This window comes from Pollicipes pollicipes, unplaced genomic scaffold, assembly GCF_011947565.3.
Source record: "Pollicipes pollicipes isolate AB1234 unplaced genomic scaffold, Ppol_2.1 Scaffold_7262;HRSCAF=8765_pilon_pilon_pilon, whole genome shotgun sequence".
NCBI lineage: Eukaryota > Metazoa > Arthropoda > Thecostraca > Pollicipedomorpha > Pollicipedidae > Pollicipes > Pollicipes pollicipes.
Window position 1 is genome coordinate 24,965,928 of NW_023597055.1, and position 19,986 is coordinate 24,985,913.

At 57.8% G+C, this 19,986-nt stretch overlaps 1 protein-coding gene and 1 long non-coding RNA gene across 2 annotated transcripts; both read left to right on the plus strand.

The window, feature by feature from the left end:
- The first annotated feature begins 2,194 nt into the window (after positions 1 to 2,194).
- Positions 2,195 to 9,864, plus strand: LOC119113629 (zinc finger protein 184-like). The gene is made up of 9 exons (XM_037237916.1): positions 2,195 to 2,212; positions 3,203 to 3,358; positions 5,186 to 5,362; positions 6,056 to 6,201; positions 6,669 to 6,804; positions 7,270 to 7,385; positions 8,138 to 8,332; positions 9,099 to 9,198; positions 9,847 to 9,864. Exons 1-9 carry the CDS (start codon positions 2,195 to 2,197, stop codon positions 9,862 to 9,864), a joined length of 1,062 nt encoding a protein of 353 aa, XP_037093811.1.
- Positions 9,865 to 11,383: 1,519 nt separating this feature from the next.
- LOC119113837 (uncharacterized) lies at positions 11,384 to 12,590 on the plus strand. The gene is made up of 3 exons (XR_005095975.1): positions 11,384 to 11,424; positions 12,153 to 12,227; positions 12,539 to 12,590. It is a non-coding gene; the product is annotated as an uncharacterized LOC119113837 (long non-coding RNA).
- Positions 12,591 to 19,986: the final 7,396 nt, after the last annotated feature.

Sequence of the window (19,986 nt, forward strand, 5' to 3'; positions counted from 1 at the left end):
CTCAGATCAGGACCATATATCATCACAGTCAAGCAGCCCAAGGAAGATTGGTACCTCCAGAAGGTGAGGGGGCTCCAGGTACAGACACATGACAGGGCTGGCTTAGAGGGCCTGGGCCTCTTTGACACCCATGATGGGCACCCTTTTATACCATGAAGATGCATCTGCTGCATGCAATTAAATGAAAAAGACATAAGTAGAGCAGCACAGCTTAACCCAGGCAACCAGGTGATGTGGGCAAAACCTGTACTCTAGGCCAGTTGAAACACAAGGCATCTCAGCTCCAAACCCACATAATTACCATACTATCCATCTATAGGGCTTCAAGCCTAGATGAAGGGGCAGCCAGATGTCAAGCAGAATGTTCACCAGGTTTAGCAGGGGACACTCAAATATCTGGAGGACTGTCCCAAGCTGAAGGGTTGAGGCTCAACCTCAAGGCTAAAGGTAGATGGCAGGCTGCAATCAAATGGCCAAGCACAGGTACACCCCATGTTTAAGTAAAAAGGCGCCTCTAATTTCATGTGAAGCAAAGCCTATTGATGGATGTAGCTGAGCGCAGCAAACTGAGATGGAGAGACTTGCCAAGCCTCCAGCCTCGTAGAAGCCCGAGCCAAGTGGCAGGTGCTGCAAACCCTAGCAGAGAGCCAGAGAGTTTGGGTCCAGGTGTAAAGGCCCAGGTGTGCCCCTAAACATGGGTAGAGGAGAACTTTACTTTTCCTTCAAAGCCCACTTACAAAAAGAAGCATGTCCCACTGTCCCAGGTGGTGAATGCCAGACAAACATGGGCAGGGAGGTGCCCAGGCTTGTGTGAGAATGTGCCCAGGCCAGTAGCAGGTGGATGCTCAAAAGGTTGAGAAGATGGTTAAGAAGATAGAGAAGTCACACAGAGTCTGGTTGGTCCCTCCCTGGGTGTGAATTTGCTTGCTGAATTTGCTCTCACATCACATCACAGTTTTTTCTTAGAACATTTGTTATGCCCTACTTATGATGCAAACAATCAAACAACTGAATGATGCATGCAACCAAAGCCATAGTTATGCATGCACTACATGCATTTCAGAGGTTTCAGTTTTTTGCACCCTTGCAGGGAAGTCTTGGTCGCACGTTTGCCCCCCAGGTGGCACTCGTGCACGCACAGTGGCTCTTCTGATTCCTCTGGCCCCGTGAACCGGAGGACTGCTCCAGAGATTTGGAGCAAGATGGTGCCTTTGGGAAATGCCACAGGAGCGGGAGCGCTAGGTGTATTTAAAGGCAGACCATGCCCCTGAGCCGACACCGCAAGCCCTGGTTGTCACAGCGGTAATCCCGTGGCAGGGCGATCACTCCCCAGCTACTGCCATCTCCTGGCTGGGAGCCGGTCTGTGAAAAGCCTCCCAAAGGCAGGCTTTAACCGAGACCTCCCACCCACGCTGGCATGCACATGAACCAACCGAAACGGTTAAAAACATCACATGTCACACGAACACGTCACAGCTTAATCACGGTCTGATCTGATCTGATCTGAATCACGGTCTGAAATCACTTGAAGTGTTGACTTTCAACATGAAATTCTGCTGTACTGCTGGCTGTGATGTTTTCCTGAGCCAGTTGTGTGACATTTCCTTCATGCTTTCATACCTTAATTCCACCTGTTTGTTGACTTTGCGTTCGGTATATGTATGTGTGTGTGTTTGATACCTTTACTCCCCATGCGCGTCTCCCTCCGCACGTCACGGGTCATTAGTATGTCCATGAGTGCTTCAGCCTTTCCTCGGGGCAGACATACGATGCAAAATAGATACAATAGCAAACAAATAGATGAGGAAACCCAGATGCCAAGTGTAGGGTCTTATCAAACACAAGTACAGAGGCGCTGCAATGTGGCGAGCGGTGCCCAGCTCAAGGGCAGACCGAACATGAGCAGGAACAGGGCTCCAAAGATAAATGCACAAAAGCAAGGTTAAACGAAGTCCCAAGCCGGTTTTATCGGAAGTCCGGGTCGGGGTGATGTCCAACGGTGATCATGTTCCAGATGTCCGCGGAGGGGATGCGTGTGGCTGCTGAAGATCTGGCATCTGAACTTGTGCTCAATATTAAAGAAGAGTCTGAAAAGTGCCGAGGCGCGACGAATCCATGTTTTTGCTGTTCCTCCGTGGTGGAGGATCCTGCCAATGTCGTTTCTGAACTGATCTTGGATGGGTCAGGCGATGCCATGCTTGATGTCCTCAAGGTGAGAGCATATCATTTGTGGATGGCTAATGCATGTTCTTACTGTGCTGTTGGCTTTTTGGTACATGACCAACCATGATCAGATAGTTGTGTTCACCAATAATCCTGTACCGCTGTCTCATAGCGGTGTAATCGCGGAGAGTCACTCTGGGCCTCTAAATTAATGAAAACTATCTTTGTGAACATGAGGATCTACTCCAGTCAAAAATCGTGTGATTTGTAGGCGAAATTTAGTCAATTAATTGGCTGGAATCCTTGGTAAGTCCACTTGCATTTAGTCCACTTTTGGTAAGTCCACTTGCACATAGGTACCAGCGAGCATTTCATTTATTTAAGTTTCTGTGTCCAGGGAGTGCATCGCAAGCCTTGTTGCTGACTTAGTATCCAAATGGCTGTTGTGCACGCGTGTAAAGACGCCATTAGAACAGGGCTTTCCCAACTGGTGTCACCGGAATAGGCCCGGCCGAAATCCGGCGTGGCATTGCGCCACTTGTCGGGTGTTGGGGTCAGCGCTGACTCGCGATTGCGCCCTGCCGCCTGACATTGGAGTGATAATCGGCCCCATGCACCTCGAGTCGGAGCCGCGGCTGACTCCGTTGGAGCAAAATCAGGCATGAGTGCGCGCAGTCCAGACATGCTGACTGCGCAGTCTGGCATGCGCACTTATGCCAGACATACGGACATCTACGCAGTCTGACATGCGCACGTATGCCATGACATGACATATGTACATCTACGCAGTTCAGACACGCAGACTGCGTTGTCTGGCATGCGTACGTCTGCAGCCTTCGTGCACTAGTTGTTAGGCGTTCTTGCTGTTCACACACTAGTTGTTCACTTCTGACGGCATATGTCATGCATTATGTGGATATTAATATTTGCTTGCTGTGTCTTTACTGCTCATGTGTCCATGCATCCCAAACAGAAGATAAAGTTCGTGGAGCAATGCCCCCTCCCCCGCCCGTCCCACCCCATCTGAGGTGCTGGCCAGGACCTGCTGGGGATATCGGAGGTGCGGGAGGCAGCTCGCCTCTGCCGCACGTGCGTCAGCAAGCTGTACAGCTACTGTCAGATGTCGTCAGCCGTCTCTCAGATGCGGCGTGACATGCGGATCGTCTTCGCCAAGGCGTCGGCCGCTTTTGCAAAGGTAGTGTGCTCTCTGCATTGGCTGATGTATCTGCTGACGTGACGTGTATTACGGCTTGGTTGAGTCATGCCGATGTGCAGGACCGATACCTCTGCTGGCAAAGACACATGTCCGTAATGATCTTTAAATGCTGTATAGGGTGCTTGACGTAAAGTGTGCAACCTTTTTACACACCTTCTCTCTCTCCTAACGCTCTCGCCCATTCATTTACGCGTTCTTGGACGTCGTGTCAGCTCATAAGCACTTAGCATTATGCATACAATTAGCAGTCGTAAGGTTAAATTATCTGGCAAACAGTCATCCCAATGTGACGAGAACACCCCATTGTCAGCAAGACCGAAGGTCACGTTTAAAAGCGGATGTCACATTATGGGGAATATCCCCGGAAAAAGAAGAGCTGGCTTTAAATCGCCCGTGTCGCGTTACCTGACATGCATGGACGAAGCCGCGTTCTCTAACCTCTCACTGTTTGCGGCCAGACGCGGGCGGAGGAGGCGCTCCGCCAGCCGGGTGGCTCTCCGCCGCCGGCCGGGGAGGACTCCCCGCCTCCCCGGCGGGAGGAGCCGGCGCCGCGGGAGGCGGCTCGTCCCGAGCTGAACATCAGTATTCGGGTAGTGGAGGAGCAAACAGCGGCGTCCAGCCCGTCGGTGGGTCCGCCCGCCTGCCCCGATCGTGGCGGCCTCGGAAAATGACACCCAACTTGGACTAACGCTCCACGGTCTTTTTCATATTTTGTGTTAATATTTTGCGCTCGAATGTATGGAGTTCCTACATTCGAACGATTCTGGAAAACCCTGTCATTTACATACGCCGTGGTCTTGAATGTTCCAATTCCGAAATTTTATCGGGCGGAGGGAGGCTGAAGTTCTCCGTCCATTACTGCGTCCGGGCCTGCGTGGGGTTGTAAAACATTCCTTCCGCCGTGTGTGCTGTTTGAACGACCGCTTGGCTGCGCCCCCCCCCCCCCCTCCCCCACACACAAACAACACACACGCATACACTGGTTCGGTCAAGCCGTGTATGTGTCTTCGGGTCCTGAGTCTCGCGGTGTTGACGGCGGCCAGCGGCTCCCATTGGGGTTCAGGGTCGCGCCTGTCCTCCCGCCCCGCTGGTGTCCTCTGAGGGTGAGCTCATCTATTCGGTCAGCGCTGAGCCCCCCCCCCCCCCCTCCTCCGCACACCATCTTGGTGAAACGTCCTCGGGGGAGGAGCCTCACCACTGGCTGGACAGTTCCCCGTAGTTTGTCCGGCACCGACTGGTAAGCCAGGGATAATCCTTCCTCGCCCCTCCCCTGCATCGTTAAAATATACCGTTTTCGCGAGGGACGAATCCCCTCAGGAGGTATCCAGTCGCGATCCACCTATTCACCACTTCCATGGTCCTCCTGCCGTGGCACCATCCGTGACCGTTCTCTCCAGCCGTGACGATCGCCGTGGTCGTCGTTCCCGCCGTGACGCCGACCGTGATCGTCCTCCTCGCCGTGACGCCGGCCGTGATCGTCCTCCTCGTTGTGACGCCGGCCGTGATCGTCCTACTTGCCGTGACACCGTCTGCGACCGTCCTCGTCCGCCGTGACATGGGCCGTGACCGCCTTCCCCCGCCGTGACACGGGCCGTGACCGGCTTCCCCCGCCGTGACACGGGCCGTGACCTTCCTCCCCCGCCGTGACACGGGCCGTGACCTTCCTCCCCCGCCGTGACACGGGCCGTGACCGTCTTCCCCCGCCGTGACACGGCCGTGACCGTCTTCCCCCGCCGTGACACGGGCCGTGACCGGCTTCCCCCGCCGTGACACGGGCCGTGACCGGCTTCCTCTGCCCGTCGCCAGCCGGGCGTAGAGCCTGTGCGGCCGTTCTTCTGCGCCGAGGCCGGCTGCGGCCAGACGTTCGGCAGCGCGCGGCGACTGCAGGAGCACCGGTACCAGCGGCACCGGCCGGTCGGCCTGTCCTGCCCCCAGTGCCCCCTGGTGGCCGAGTCAGAGCACGAGCTGCATAGTCATGTGGAGGTGGGCGCGTAGTCGGGCAGCAGGCGACTCTTCCCCGGCCTGCTATGTCTGCTGACGGAGACTCGGCAGCGTCTCGCGACAAGCTGTGATCGTTTTATTATTTTGTCATCACAAGCTGCAATGCAACGCTCGCACCGATCGCCTCGGGAGGGGGGGGGGGGGGGGGCGGAGCGGAGCTCTAGCATCCACTGGGTAAGCACCCGGCGGAGTGTGTACGCCAATATATGGACCAGGCCCCGCTCCACTAATGTGCAGGTGCGTGTTTGCTCGTGAGCGAGCGGGGCGTGTCTCTGACGCCATCCGACCACCGCTGGCCTCTTAGGCATAGCCCAGCTCGTTTATTAAGCTTCAGTCACGCGGTAAATGTGGCGAATCTGGTCAATAGTACAAGCGATGTTTTGTTAAAGCAACAAATTAAAATAATGGTAGAGAAGTGGGCACTACGCGGGTGAACCCTCGGGCTCCTCTGGTGTGTGACCAGAAGGCGGGGTGGCTCGGGACGCACCTAAATACCAAAGCTCGCCGGGTGCTTGTCAATGGACATATTGAAAGCTCCTGGCGCTCACTACCAGGGCACGGGTCTCGTCCTGCGACGCCTGGGCCCGCCTAAACAGCGTGGCCCTGACCCGGGGGAGGGGGCACGGGGGGGGGGGGCGCGGAGTGACGGTGACGGCTCCGTGGTGGCGTCGCCAGTCGGTGCACCGGACGGGCGAGGCCCTGTATGGCTGTGACGAGTGTCAGGAGCGCTTCTACCTGGAGGCCGAGCTTAAGAGGCACCGGCGCACGCTCCACGACGCCAAGCGGTACATCAAGTGCAAACACTGCCGCAAGGTGTTCAGGTGAGCGGAAGGGGCGCCGACGACCACGGACTGGCTTTCTGTGCGATGGCGGTAAGTCTCGCTGTAAGTTACGCGTGACGACCGTAGCACGACATTTTTGCGTGTAGAAATGTTCACACTCTGTTACAGCTGTCACGCTTGACCTTGGTTTGTGGACGTGAATGAATGAACCGTGGAAATGAAACAGCAGTGATCTACCTCCATCTCCAGTCATTTTATTGCTTGAGCCGTCCATTTAGTACAAGTGGAGGAATAACTACGTGCGTTATGTTATTGTTTCGGCCGGCTTTTACCCCGTTTCATTCTAACAATCAGAGTAGCATCTTTGCGCCGGTTAAAACGTAGTTAAAAGCGATTGTGTCGCTCAAGACATCGGGCCTGCCCGTACGCAGCACCGTTCGGCGGCGAGCCCTGTCGTCGCTGCTGGGCGTTTAGAGCGTGCGTGACCCGGCGCTCGCTGGCCGCAGGTCGCGCCTCTCGTACCTGGAGCACCAGGCCCAGCACAGCGGCCAGCGACTGCTGGAGTGTCCGGTCTGCAGCGAGACCTTCAGCCGGCGCGTCTGCTTGGCCGTCCACATGAAGGTGTGCATGATGGTCGTCAGGGTCTGACGGGCTGCGGTCAAGGGCTGACTCTCTGGTGGGGTGTGCGCGTCCGAGGACAGGGCAGGAGAGTGACGAGGGCGCTCCTCAGGTCAGCCGCGCTGCAGCTGCCGGCTGTCCTCAGCCGGCATGTCCAATGGGCCCATCGATGACAGCGGTCTTTTTTACTATGGTGACCTGCGTCCATTGGTGGTGACCTGTAGGACCTGCGCTTGGCGATGGTGACCTGTAGTGGCCTGCCTGATTGTCAGTCGTGACCCGCAGTGACCTCTGGCCCGTCTCTGGCGCAGGTGCACCGGAAGCACGGCGGCGTGCAGACGTGTGACCTCTGTCAGGAGAGTCGTGACCCGCAGTGACCTCTGGCCCGTCTCTGGCGCAGGTGCACCGGAAGCACGGCGGTGTGCAGACGTGTGACCTCTGTCAGGAGAGTCGTGACCCGCAGTGACCTCTGGCCCGTCTCTGGCGCAGGTGCACCGGAAGCACGGCGGTGTGCAGACGTGTGACCTCTGTCAGGAGAAGTTCTCAACTGTGGGCCGGCTGCGCACACACCAGCAGCGCCAGCACGGCATCGAGCAGCCCTGGCGGTGAGTGAGCCGTCGGGCGCGCGGCTTCGCTCCCAGTCGCCACCGGCCGCGTGCACTTGACCCTCCGTCGTGACCCTTGGGACATCGTGGGACCCTGGAGACTTGTGAGACCCTGAAGACCCGTGAGGGACAGATCCCAGCGTCCCAAGACCCAACGAGGAGGCCTGTCCACGGGGCCCTTTTCCGGACCCGTAGGATCCTTGGAACACTTTGGGGACAGACACTTACGAGCGCCATGTGACCTTTGTAGTCGGTGCGCCCCAAAGCCCAAATGATCGTCATCGGGAACGGACACTGGTCGCCCTCTCAGCTCTGGATGTTGCCCTATAGTCCGCGTACCTCATACCCGTCTGTCTGCGGCGGTCCGACAGATGGCGGCCCGACCATGGGGCGCGGGTTTACGGCGCCCCACGTCGTGCCTTGGTTGGCTGCGAACCGATGGTGGTGCGGTGGTGCCATCGTGCCGGCGGCCCGCTGGTCGCTCGGAGGCGGCGCGCGCGCCTGCCGGTTCGACGTGACCAGGCGTACCCGCACGGCGCCGAGCTCGCAGTCGGCTGGAGCTGAGCTGATGGAGAGCTGATGGAGCTGACTCGTTCCCCGGCACCTGCCCGCCGTCAGTCTGGCATGACTTACGGTGGTGGGACGCACAGGGCCGCGGGCTGGTTACGAGAGTCGGTGATGTTGACGAGCGTCGTTCGTTGCCGGGTGGGCGTTCGAGCTCCCCGAGTCCTGTCATGTCGCCCTGCCGCCAGGTGCGAGTACGAGGGCTGCGAGAGGGCCTTCCGCTCGTGCGCCTCTCTGGAGGTGCACGTCGTCAACCACACGGGTAATCGGCAGTTCTGCTGCGACGTGTGCCAGAAGCGCTTCAGCACCAAACATCGGCTGGCCTCCCACTACCGGCGAGTATGCCTGACGGCGGGCCGGCCGACCGGGCGGGACGGGCGGAGGTAGGGGAGGTGGTGTGTCGATGGCTGGAGCGGGTCGGATCACCCCCCCCCCCCCCCCAGCGAGTGGTAGCCGGGGGTAGCTAGTAGCCAGCTGGGCTCCGGAGGGGCCTATCCTCCCCCCCCCCCTCCCCCCCCCCCCCGAGGCAGTGCACAACACCCGTCTGCCACTACGCTGGGGACAAAGACGTGAAAAGGAGTGGCTCGTGGGCGTTTGGAGGAGCTTGCTGTCACTTCGTCAAAGCTGTAGATGGCGGTTAGTCGAGATCTTTCGCTGGCGCGTGCCAGTGTGGCCAGCCACGCCGGCAGGCCTGCCCGGAATGGCAGGCGGGGGGGGGGGGGGGAGGGGACTTCTCTGTGACCCGTCGCACAGCTCACCCGCGCGCCTGGCGGGTGGCGACGGTACAGCTTGGGCGAGTCAGCACTGCGGCAGGCGTCTGCGCCGGCCTGCCGAGCCGGGCCAGAGACAGAGTTCTCCCCCGCCCCGCCGCCCCTTCCGGCGCCGGTGTGTCTCGTCCGTCCAGGGCGGGCGCCGCCAAATGCCGCCACTGGATTGACGGGGATTGGCTGGCGCTGCCGGCGTCAGCACCGGCCCTGACAATGCCAGCGAGGGGTTCAATGCTCCTCCTGGGTCTGCCTCGAAGCGGAGGAGGGCGCGTGCTCGTCATTGTGCTGTATGTGTGGTGCGGCGCCTGCGTCGTCCCAGCTGCCGCGCTGGCCTGGCGTCGTCCTGATGTGCGCTGATGAGAGCGCTGCTCGTGTGACCCAGGATCCACACGGGGGAGAGGCCGTTCCAGTGTGACCTGTGCGGACGACAGTTCACCCACAAGTCCAACTTGTACCAACATACGACCCTCGCGCACAAAACGGTAAGCTCTCGGACCATTGGGCGACGGGGAAGGGAGACGACGCTGGGTCGGGTGGTCAAAACACGCGCTGCTTGTTTTTGTGGTATCGCTGAGGTGCTGCAGAAATTCTGCTGGACCACATTCGCTGGCGCCGCCCAGCTGCTACAGCTACTCGCCCTTGTTTAATCCACTCGGTCTTTGAAAAGGGAGCCACCATGACTCTCCCTTAATTACACCATCGTGACAGTCTTGCAGACAGCAGTTAACCCACGATGGTTTAAGCGTTAATAACCCATGACGGGTTGTTTTTCTCACAGGACACCCACCGCCCTCAGTTTTCTTTACAGGTGACGGCACATTGTATCTGTCACGTTGTGTGCACTTTGTGCCGGACATGCCGCATTTCTGAAGGGAGGACAGATGGTCACATCTGGACAGGCTGTGTCAGCTGTAGCGTGACATGCTCCCCTGACACCCGGACCTCACCTGTATCACTCGCGAGGAGCTGCCAACATGTGACGACAGTGCCAGCGGATTGTTCACGACCTGAGGTGCACGTATATGAGCATTTGCCTCCAGCTCGGACCACCACGGCCGCCGTCGGGGACGGCGTCTGGTGATAGCCGCCTCCATCCTCGCGCCCCGACCTGTCCCCCGACCTGACTCCAGATCTGGCCCAGGATCTGACCCCAGATCAGACCCCTGAACTGACCCCTGACCTATCCGACCCCTGGCCTCACTACTGACCGGATCCCTTATCTGACGCCTTGCCTCAACCCTGATCTGACCCCTGATCTGACCCATGATCTGACCCCTAACCTGACCCCTGACCTGGCCCCTGATCTGACCCCCTACCTGCCCCCCACGGCCGCCAGGAGCGGAACCACAAATGTGTCGACTGTGGCAAGGCGTTCCGGCGCGCGCGCGAGCTGGAGACACACCGGGCGTCGGCGCACGCGGCGTCGGAGGGCGAGCGGCCGGCCGGCGCGCCGCGCTCGGTCGCCGCCTCCCCGGCCTCCGGCAAGCAGTACAAGTGCGCCATCTGCCAGCGCGGATTCCTCCGGCTGGACAACCTCAGGTGAGCGGCTCAGCTGGGCTGAGCAGCCCCGGCGGGGGCCGAGCGGGGCGGGACAACCTCAGGTGAGCGGCTCAGGTGGGCTGAGCAGCCCCGGCGGGGGCCGGGCGGAGCGGGACAACCTCAGGTGAGAGGCTCAGGTGAGCTGAGCAGCCCCGGCGGGGGCCGAGCGGAGCGGGGCAACCTCAGGTGAGAGGCTCAGGTGAGCTGAGCAGCCCAGGCGGGGGGCCGAGCGGAGCGGGACAACCTCAGGTGAGCGGCTCAGGTGGGCTGAGCAGCTCCGGCGGGGGCCGAGCGGAGCGGGACAACCTCAGGTGAGAGGCTCAGGTGCGGCCGACCAGCCCCGGCGGGGGCCGGGCGGTGCGGGACGGCCGCGAGTGAGAGGCTCAGGTGCGGCCGAACAGCCCCGGCGGGGGCCGGGCGGGGCGGGACGGCCGCGGGCTGTCTGATTCGGGCTGGGTAAGGGCAGGTGAGGTCTGGCTGATGCCGGACAGCTTCAGGCGATACTTATCGCGGTCTGAACGAGCTCCGGGGCGTTCAGACTCGAAACTGGACAAACTCACGTGTGGTTTGACTTGAGCTGGATGACCTATTCTTTTTTCGCTGGGCGCCATCGCACTACGAAGTGTGCCACATGAGGGCCCGATCAGCCGGCTCAGCGACCAGGAAAGTGGGACACCATTGGGCAGTTGCTGTCCAGCATGGAGATGATCGATGTTACCCACACAGGACAGCATAAAACGGATTGGACCACGCTGTAAGACGTCTTGCTATCCTACACGTTCTGGCTCACCTAAGATGCTTGTTCCCCACTTGAAACCAATCAAGTACCTCCTGTCCACATCATTGCTCCCCTGTTCTGTCCTCACCGTTCCTGTTCCTCCCGTATACCACTGCCTCGCTAGGCTTTGCTCGTTCACCCAGCGCGCGGCGACCATCCGAACCCCCTGCCGCCACCGTACCGTCCACGCCACTTCACCGGCCGCCAGCCTGGCGCGGCGCTCGCCTGAGTCGGCCGTCCTCCCGCAGGACGCATATGTTCATCCACTCGAAGAAAAAGCCGTTTGAGTGCCGACTGTGCGGCTTGGGCTTCCTGCGTCGGCCGCCGCTGCTGCAGCACATGCAGGTTTACCGGGCACGGCGACCACCGCAACGACTACGTCATCAACGAGGTGAGACGGCGCGGGGGGGGGGGATGGCCGGATCAGGCGCATGTTGCGCTGCGAGCGGCCAGCTACCGGGCAGGTGGGAGGTCTGGGAGCCTGCGGTGGCTGCGACAGAGGCTGAGATGTCAAAGGGGTGTATAGCGTACGTGTGGTTTCTTGATTTTAAAACAGGAGTCAAGACTGGGGTAGTTTGTCCTTCCGCCCCAACCACAGTCGTATCTCTGTCCGCCGGTGTGACTGTGTCTCCCGCCGGCGTGACTGTGTCTCCCCGCCGGCGTGACTGTGTCTCCCCGCCGGCGTGATTGTGTCTCCCCGCCGGCGTGACTGTGTCTCCCCGCCGGCGTGACTGTGTCTCCCGCCGGCGTGACTGTGTCTCCCCGCCGGCGTGACTGTGTCTCCCCGCCGGCGTGACTGTGTCTCCCCGCCGGCGTGATTGTGTCTCCCCGCCGGCGTGATTGTGTCTCCCCGCCGGCGTGACTGTGTCTCCCCGCCGGCGTGATTGTGTCTCCGCCGGCGTGACTGTGTCTCCCCGCCGGCGTGACTGTGTCTCCCCGCCGGTGTGATTGTGTCTCCCCGCCGCGTGATGTGTCTCCCCGCCGGCGTGACTGTGTCTCCCCGCCGTGTGATTGTGTCTCCCCGCCGGCGTGATTGTGTCTCCCCGCCGGCGTGACTGTGTCTCCCTGCCGGCGTGACCGTGTCTCCCCACCGGCGTGATCGTGTCTCCTCGCGGCCAGGCCGTGTTCGTGATGGATGCCCCGGCGGAAGAGGCCACCGGCTCAGTTCGCCTCATCGCCGCCGGTCAGCAGCAGGTGAGGGACGGCTCGTTGGACGGTCACCGGTCACCGTCGGTAGAGGGGGCGGGGGAGGGGTCCACTAGAGGTCAGGACTCGACGGGCTGAGGGGTTCGTCGCTGCACTCATCACTTGTCCTTGATCTGAAAGCATTTGCCTTTTAGTGTGTTTCGTTGAAACAGTGGATTCACCTGTAACCCAACAATGAGAAAATAGTGTTAGCAATAACAAATGCACCTTTCCGCATCTTTTGGAAGTTTTTTCAATCGACGATGGGCAGAAGGTAGCCTTTGGTTTCTCACTGCCAGTTCACTGTCTGTCTTCCTCAGTTGTTCTCTGTATTGGACTCGTCCGGAGGGGGTCAGTTGGACGGCGCCAGTGGGCGGCGTGACGCAGATCATCTTCAAAACGGACTCCCCTCACGCCCAGCTGGACTCGCCGGGCACTGCGCAGCCTCATCTGGCTGACGATAGATGGCAGCAACGGAGCGAGCCTGTATCCCAAGGTGATCAGGGTGACGATAGGTGGCAGTAGTGGTTAAACTCACCCTTTTTTCTTTTTTTGTTGGCACTGTTTTTAAGGTAAAGGTGGGTTTACCTGGCGGGACTTTCTCTTTTGGTTGGGAGGAGAGCAATATTGTGTGAGCATTGTTGGCAGTAGCAGTGTTATACATTGCGAAGATGAGTGAATGGCATCAATGTTGCAGCGTCGGTTTTGTCAACTGTGTGCTTATCTCAGCGTGTTTATAATGTCGCCTGTTCACAGTTTGGATAAAGTTACGGTCGACGGGCTTAGCCATTTTTTTTAACGAAATCTCGCGGAACCATGTATCTAGCGATGTTTAGCCCACTCATCACTTGTATTGCTGTGTGTGTGTGTGTGTGTCAATACACCAAAATGTGCGTGATCTATAGTGCATGCATTTTGTCTGATTTCTGGACTTCTCGCGAAGTACACACTCAGCACAGGTGGACGTTTCTCGCTCGTAATGCAACGCTCTGCATCGTGAGATTCGTAGCAGTCTGAGCACCGGCCTGGCTGGTACATGCCGATACACATGCAGTTCGGCATGGGAGAGCTGTCTGGGACGGGACTGCGGAGCGCAGTGCGAGTCGTGAGGTAGCTGACTCTCCACTCGGCTGGGTGGCGTAATGTCAGTCGGCGCGGCCGGAGAGCGGCGTGGGACAAGTGGGAACCATGTAACCGCGCATGGACGGCTCTGCCGGCGGAAAACCGTCGTAAGACCGGCGCGCGCCGTGTGGCTGGCTGCCTGAGGTGGGGGGGGGGGGGGGGGGGGGGCGAGGCGCTTGTCCACGGTGTGTGTTGTGTGCGTTTGGGACGCCACCGCTGTCAGACCCATGCTTCGCCACGTCGGGGGCACGGCGAACCGGCCAGGTCACTTGCCGAAGGCGCGTCGGCGAACGCCCTTAGTCCCCGGACTGGAGGTGCAGACCCGACGTCTGTCCGTGGTCGTGATCTCATCAGGGTCGCTCGTTGCTTATTCACGACTAGCGTGCCGACGGTCCGTGGCAGTGAACGCGGCGGGCTGGGCGAGGCGCAGGCATTGACACCGTGACCTGCCGCCAGTCTTCACGATGGCCGCGATGAGAAAAGTGCTGCAGGTTATGGTCGGCAGTTTCCAGTATTTGCTGTCGGATGGACCTTACGGAATTTTGGCCAAACGTTTGGCGGCTCTCAAAGTCTGGTGTTCGGTCCTTCGCCTAGTTTTGGTGGATCCTGGGCATGTCGTGTCTTCACGCGCGCCCTCAGCCATAAGTTATCCTTCCGAACGCACAAATCCCAAAAGCAAAACAGTCGTTTGATGCGTATAGCGTACCGTTGAGGGAAAAGCGGTAGACTGCAGGAAAGGGACTATTCTGTCTGTGTTGCTAGAATGGAAGTACACCGCACGTTCCAGATGTAGTATCCTGTGATTAAACTGGCATTTCTGCCAAACGGGGGTTTCAGTATTGCCGGTTACACAGGCCCGTCCCGTGACTCGGTTCGAGCGCCTGCTTTCTTCCGATCCACCCACCCTCAGCGGGGATGGGTGCGAGTCGGTTTCGGTGATCGCTATTTGCCCTCGATAAGTGTGACGTGTTGCCGGTGGCAGCAGGCGCGCTAAAGGTCAGGTGACGTCAGAGGGCAGGACAAACTGCCGAGCAGTGCGGCACGTTTAATTCTCGTCATCACATTATGCCGCTGACCTGGAATCGCACGATCGAATGGCAGAGGTCAGGGCTCACATCATAAGCGTTGCACCTCTGATTCTAAAAGCCCATCATTTCAAAAAGTGTAGACGGAATCCTTTTGAAAACTGCTCCCAGCCGGCCAGCGTCACGGCTCACAGCTCTGTCCCGCGCGCTTCTCACTGAGTGGTCACGGATCACTGTCCATATGAAATTCATCAATGCAGAGTCGGCCAGGACACACTACATCGCCGCATTGTCCACACAGTGGTGTGAGCTCCCATAGACAGTAGGCCCGCCCGAACATCCGGACTGCCCCGTAAACGAGAGCAGATCTCCCCGTCGACCCGGTCCGCGCGGCCGGCCGAGCGCTGGCCTCTTATTCAGAGGGTCCTCAGACCCGTGACGGGCCGACTCCGCGCGACGGAGCGAGCTCGTCCTGCCGCTGTCCCGTGGCGGAGGAGCCTCCGGCGACCGGCCCGCCAGCGGGAGGCGCCCGAGGAACCACTTGTCACTTCGCTCACCTGCGGCCGGTGCGCGCGCCCGGCGGCCGCGAGTCGGCGCCAAAAATACCCGCGCGCGCGCCGTGCCGGCCGCAGTCCCTGCTCCGGCGCCGGGCGAGCGGACCACGTGCACACGCCGCGCCCGTCGCCGCCGGCTCGCACGCGCGCGCGCTCCCAGCCGCACGTCCGGCGTGGACTCGGTGGACGACGGCGTGGACCGGAGTGGACGTCGGGTGGACGGCGCTGGACTGCGGCGGCGATGCGCGCGGGCGGTGCGGCGCCGCCGCCGGCCGTCGGCCCCCGCCGGCGCCTCTGAGCGCCGGACGGCCACGTCCGGCAGAGGTCACTGACCAGGGCCAGGTCCGGCCGTCGCGGCCGGCAGCTGCTTAGACTGGGGACGCCGGGAGCGAAATGCGGGGTCACGATGCCGATTGGTGCCGTAGATGAGGCCGTCGCCCGACCACGAAGCCAGGTGCACTGCAAACATTGCCAAGGTAGGTCCGACGGGGGCGGCCGGGGTGCGTGGCCGGGTCACGCCCGGGGTGTGACGGAAGTGCGTGTCTCAGCAGCGGGGGGTGACAGTGCTGACAGAGGCTGGTGGATGAGCTGCCACAGCAGGTCTGGCGTTGGTGATGGCGCCGCACGGGATCTTGTTGGTTATCAGGTGACTTTGAGGCTCGCAGGGTTTTCGTTATGCTTTGCTTTGCGCTGTTCGAAATATTTGCAACCAGTTCAACACACGAGCCTGTGTGTGGATGAAGGGGGATCATGATTTGAAACATGCATGGTAATGGAAACCCGTAGGAGCGTGTGCAGGCGAACAAATGTTTCGTACCAGGTCGTGTCGTGTCGTGCAGGTAATGTTGTGAAGACACTACTTCCGCTCGCGAACACTGCTGTCTTACGGTGTGAGTCAACATTAAACATGTTCGTGACCTGGTCCAGGTGCCAGGTATCCTCGGTTGGCCAGAAGTGCGTGCGTGGATTACCTTGGGTTGGCTAAGACTGGCTGTACGGGCCGAATAGCTCGTTGGTGAAAAGGCGGGAGGGCGACCGATGTATTGAAAAGTCCTTTCAATGACATGGTTTTTTCCAAAGCTTTCGATTTTTTTTGACTTCAGTTTTTGATACATCGAATTTGTATGTATGTATGTGCGCATACACTTATCGCGGCGTATATGATCGGATAATAATCTCACGAGAATTGGAGATTCGGTAGGAATTGAATTAGGATTGCGGTTTGACTAAATATCAGTCACATGTGAAACCGGAGGCTGCGTGGTGAACACATCGCGTATTAATGATAACAATCCACGCGGGATCAAAATCCTGCGGCGGCTGAAGGAGCAGGCGAGCCCGACGGGCTCAGCTGGGCTCAGTCCGCTCACCGGCCCCGCCGAGCCACAGGCATCGGCCGTCACTAGAGCTGGCCCGGCTGGCCGTGACGGAGCGACGATCCTAGTACTGTTGAGACTGCTCACAGGCTGGTGTTAATGGCAACAGCTCCCCTACGGGAGCAGCCCAGCACACGCTGATCACGAAAGAAGTAGTGAAAACGCATGCTCGGGTGCGAGAAAAGTATGATCGAATGCGAAGAATAGTGGAAACCATGTAAGTTTTAAGCGCATTTACGGGGAACATTATTCACCAAGATAAGACAGAAGCAATAGCCTCACTCCACGGAGAAAACCGGGAAAATGGAGATATAGATGTACTGATATTTCGGCAATATGCCTTTATCGAAACAACATCAGAAGTGAATCCACTGCTGCTATTGTTTCCATAAAGGCAGTTACCGAAATATCAACACATATATATCTCCCATTCTGGTTTTTCTCCGAGGAACAAGGCTATTACTACTTATCGGTAGTGAAAACGCATGATCAGACGCCCCGTGCCATGATCAAGGTCGTAAGTCCAACCATTTCGCCGCCGTCATCGCAGACGTTTTGTTCGCAGTTTGACAAATATCTGTATGTAAATCGTATCTGTTACCGGCGCCCAAGCGTCTTGAAAGCAATCAGCTTCCTTATATCGAACACATTTCATTACAAACACGACTACACGGACATTCTGCGGGCATCGATTAATTCCATGCATGCCGGATCAACTGTCTTCGAGTCATGTACTTACCTGTGTCGTAACTGACTGCAACACGTCAGCTGTCAGTCCTGCACTGCATCACTGAACAGTCCCACTGCCGCGCGTAACGTCGCTGCCGGATGCTGTGTTTGCTAAACGCCTCGAGCTCCAACTTTTCCTGGACTCTTTGGGGGGGGGGGGGGACGCGCGAGCTAAGGACAGTGCTGCAGGTTGCTGAAGCTGAGGTGTGCGGTCTGATTGTAATGGGACCGTCTGGGGTTGTGCTGGCCGCTGACTGCTGACTGCTGGCTGCTGGCTGCACTGAAAATGACTGGCTGGCTGTAATATGGTGCATCTCTGAGGAGATGCGAACGAATTGAAGGGGATCTGACCAAATTGAAACAAAATGAAATCAAAAATCAAAATAAACTACACTGTAAGGAGAGATCAAAGTGCATTTGAAAGTCCGTCTTTATGTTTCATGATCATTGTTTGGTGCAGTACCTTAAGGCTGCACTGAAACAAGAATGGAACGGTGACATTGACCAAGATTATAATTGTTCGGACATCACGCACATAGAATCACGCAGTGTTGTGTCACCAAATCGTTGGATAACAAATAGTGTTCGCAACAGAACTGAGCTAATAGAGTGTAAAGAGTGCACGCAATACTACTGGGACGAAGTGTATTGTGCACGCAACAACGCCATTTCTAACTTATTGGCATTACTTTCGCACGCAGCCCACTTGAACCGCAGACGATTTTTGTATTTATCCGCGAACCATTAGCGTTAGCGTCCTGCAACTACGTGAACTTTCCTAAACGGTTTTAGGGAGCACTTTTAGAACGGACATCGACTTATTTAAACCAATGTACCTTCCGAAGTTTCTTTACCATATCCAGCTGTTGCCTTATCAAAGTGGGCTATAGCATGATTCAACCGAAGCGAGCTATTACAGTGTTTAATGGATCAGGAATGATGTCATTTAGATGATGTGTGCTACATGTTAGCTGCCATGGAAGGAATCAGAGGCAATATGGCAAAGAGATCATGCGATCAGCTATTCTCGTGAATCAGACCAAATTTTTATAGAAATAATGCAACTTTACTAGCAGTTATCGTCGAAAATTCTAACAACATTATAACAACATGTAGCATACCTGTCACTGCACAAATAGCAAAAGTGCGCTTGCGGGGGCGTCGCAAGTCAGTCAGACCGAGGATAAGAGATTAGAGGAGATAAGACTGAGAGGATCTGGAGCGAGCATCTTTTTTCCCTTTTGAGCAGTATGGCTGCGGCTTCCCTCTTTTACATACCGCTGGTGTCGTGCTCCTCGACGACGATAATATTCTCGAGGCGCACGTTGGTACGGATACCGACGGTGTTAGGCAACATGACCAGAAGGCAAATTCCTGATTTCACGACCCTCTCAACATCTCCAGTCGTGTACGTAGGTTTTCACTTCCCAGTCTACCCCCACCCCCCAGCCAGCGGCAGGGCTGACTCAGTGACGTCAGAGTTGAGCCTGGTGGTGACGTCAGAGTTGAGCCTGGTGGTGACCCACCAAATTCCGCCATGATGTCAGCGATGCTTGCCCCTCACAGGTCCGTTATTGGCCAAAGAGCTCTCATGACGTCAGAGGCACACCAGGAGACCAATCCGGGGCAGACAGTTTGCTTATTTAGGTACGCCATGTGACGTCACGATGCGCACCTTCCGGTGGCGGTCGGGTGACGTCACCACCCCGGCTCTGAGCGGGCCGGCTCGTCAGACAGTGTGTCATGGTGTGCCAGCCGGTTGTGTCATGGTGTGTCAGCCGGTGTGTCATGGACGCCTGGCGTTCTTGGCGCTTGGCAAAGGGCCCGCCTGCCGCCCCGACAAGTCTGCTTTCGGGACTTATGGGGAGAGAAAATAGCCCGAGTTGTTTTCTGAGTCAGCGTCGCTGGGGCTTCAGAGTTAGACCGCCGGCCAGCCCCGCTCTCCGCAAAGAGCTGCTGCCTGCCGTCCGGAAGTACGTTGGCATTCCAGCGGCCGGGCTCCGCGAGAGCATCTCGTGGGGCCGGTGACGTGCGGGTGCAGGCATCCGTTTGCAGCACGCTTCCCTCACGGCTCACGGAACCGTCGTGTCTGAATCGCTCCGTTTATCTGGCGCCGTCAAACTGATGTGTTTCTCACTGTGCGAATTATGTTAGGATCTCCACATGAAGACCAGAACAAGTTTGTGACTAGTGATCTGAAGACGCAAATACAGAGCATTTTCGAGGAGAATTTCCTGTGCCGCGTGATTTCATTTCAGTTTCGGACAGACTACAAACAACATGTTCGAGTGTTAGCTATCATTGGCTGCCATAAAGCCATGTTTAGACAAGCAACGAGACTGGCCGAACACAGCACCCGGCCCGCAGACCTGCGCCAGCGCTCTGAATGCCAGGAGTACTGCCTGTCCTTGTCTGACCTTCCCAGATGCCCGCTGACCCCTCGGCGGCTCCGCTAGAGCTCCATGGCATTTTCTCCGCCTCCTTGGGCTTGTGGCCAAAGTAAGGAAAGGCTGATGTAACGTATCACTCGGCGTGTTTGTTTTCCCAGCCGCTGTGCGAACCAAAATCTAAGTGATACGGTCAAAAACTAATGGCACCGAAACCGATCGATTGTTTTGTGCCCTGTTCAGTGTCGTGCTAACCACCACCGGAAAGTGACAGGACTGACATCATCCATAGTATTTCTGCTCTTTCGCAGGCTCAAGAATTTATTTGTTCCTCAAATAAGCATAAATATTTTCGGTCGTTGTCTCCGTTAAGCCGTAAAAAGGGGGTGGCTTGAGTGCGTTGAATACCGGGAGCCAGAGATTGCGAATGCACGCTTTAGTCATGGTGATCATACTAACCATAGCAGATGGTCACATCATTGTTAAGATTGTTACCTGCACTGGTCCTTTCCTAGATATGGTGATTGACACAGCCGTCGTGCCTAATACTTAGCACTGCCGCCAACATATCCAGC

Excerpts from the sequence above, each read along its gene's own strand:
- LOC119113629 (XM_037237916.1), top strand. Across the intron at positions 5,363-6,055 it reads AGCTGCATAGTCATGTGGAG|TCGGTGCACCGGACGGGCGA; the intron begins GTGGGCGCGTAG and ends TGGCGTCGCCAG. Across the intron at positions 6,202-6,668 it reads CACTGCCGCAAGGTGTTCAG|GTCGCGCCTCTCGTACCTGG; the intron begins GTGAGCGGAAGG and ends CGCTGGCCGCAG.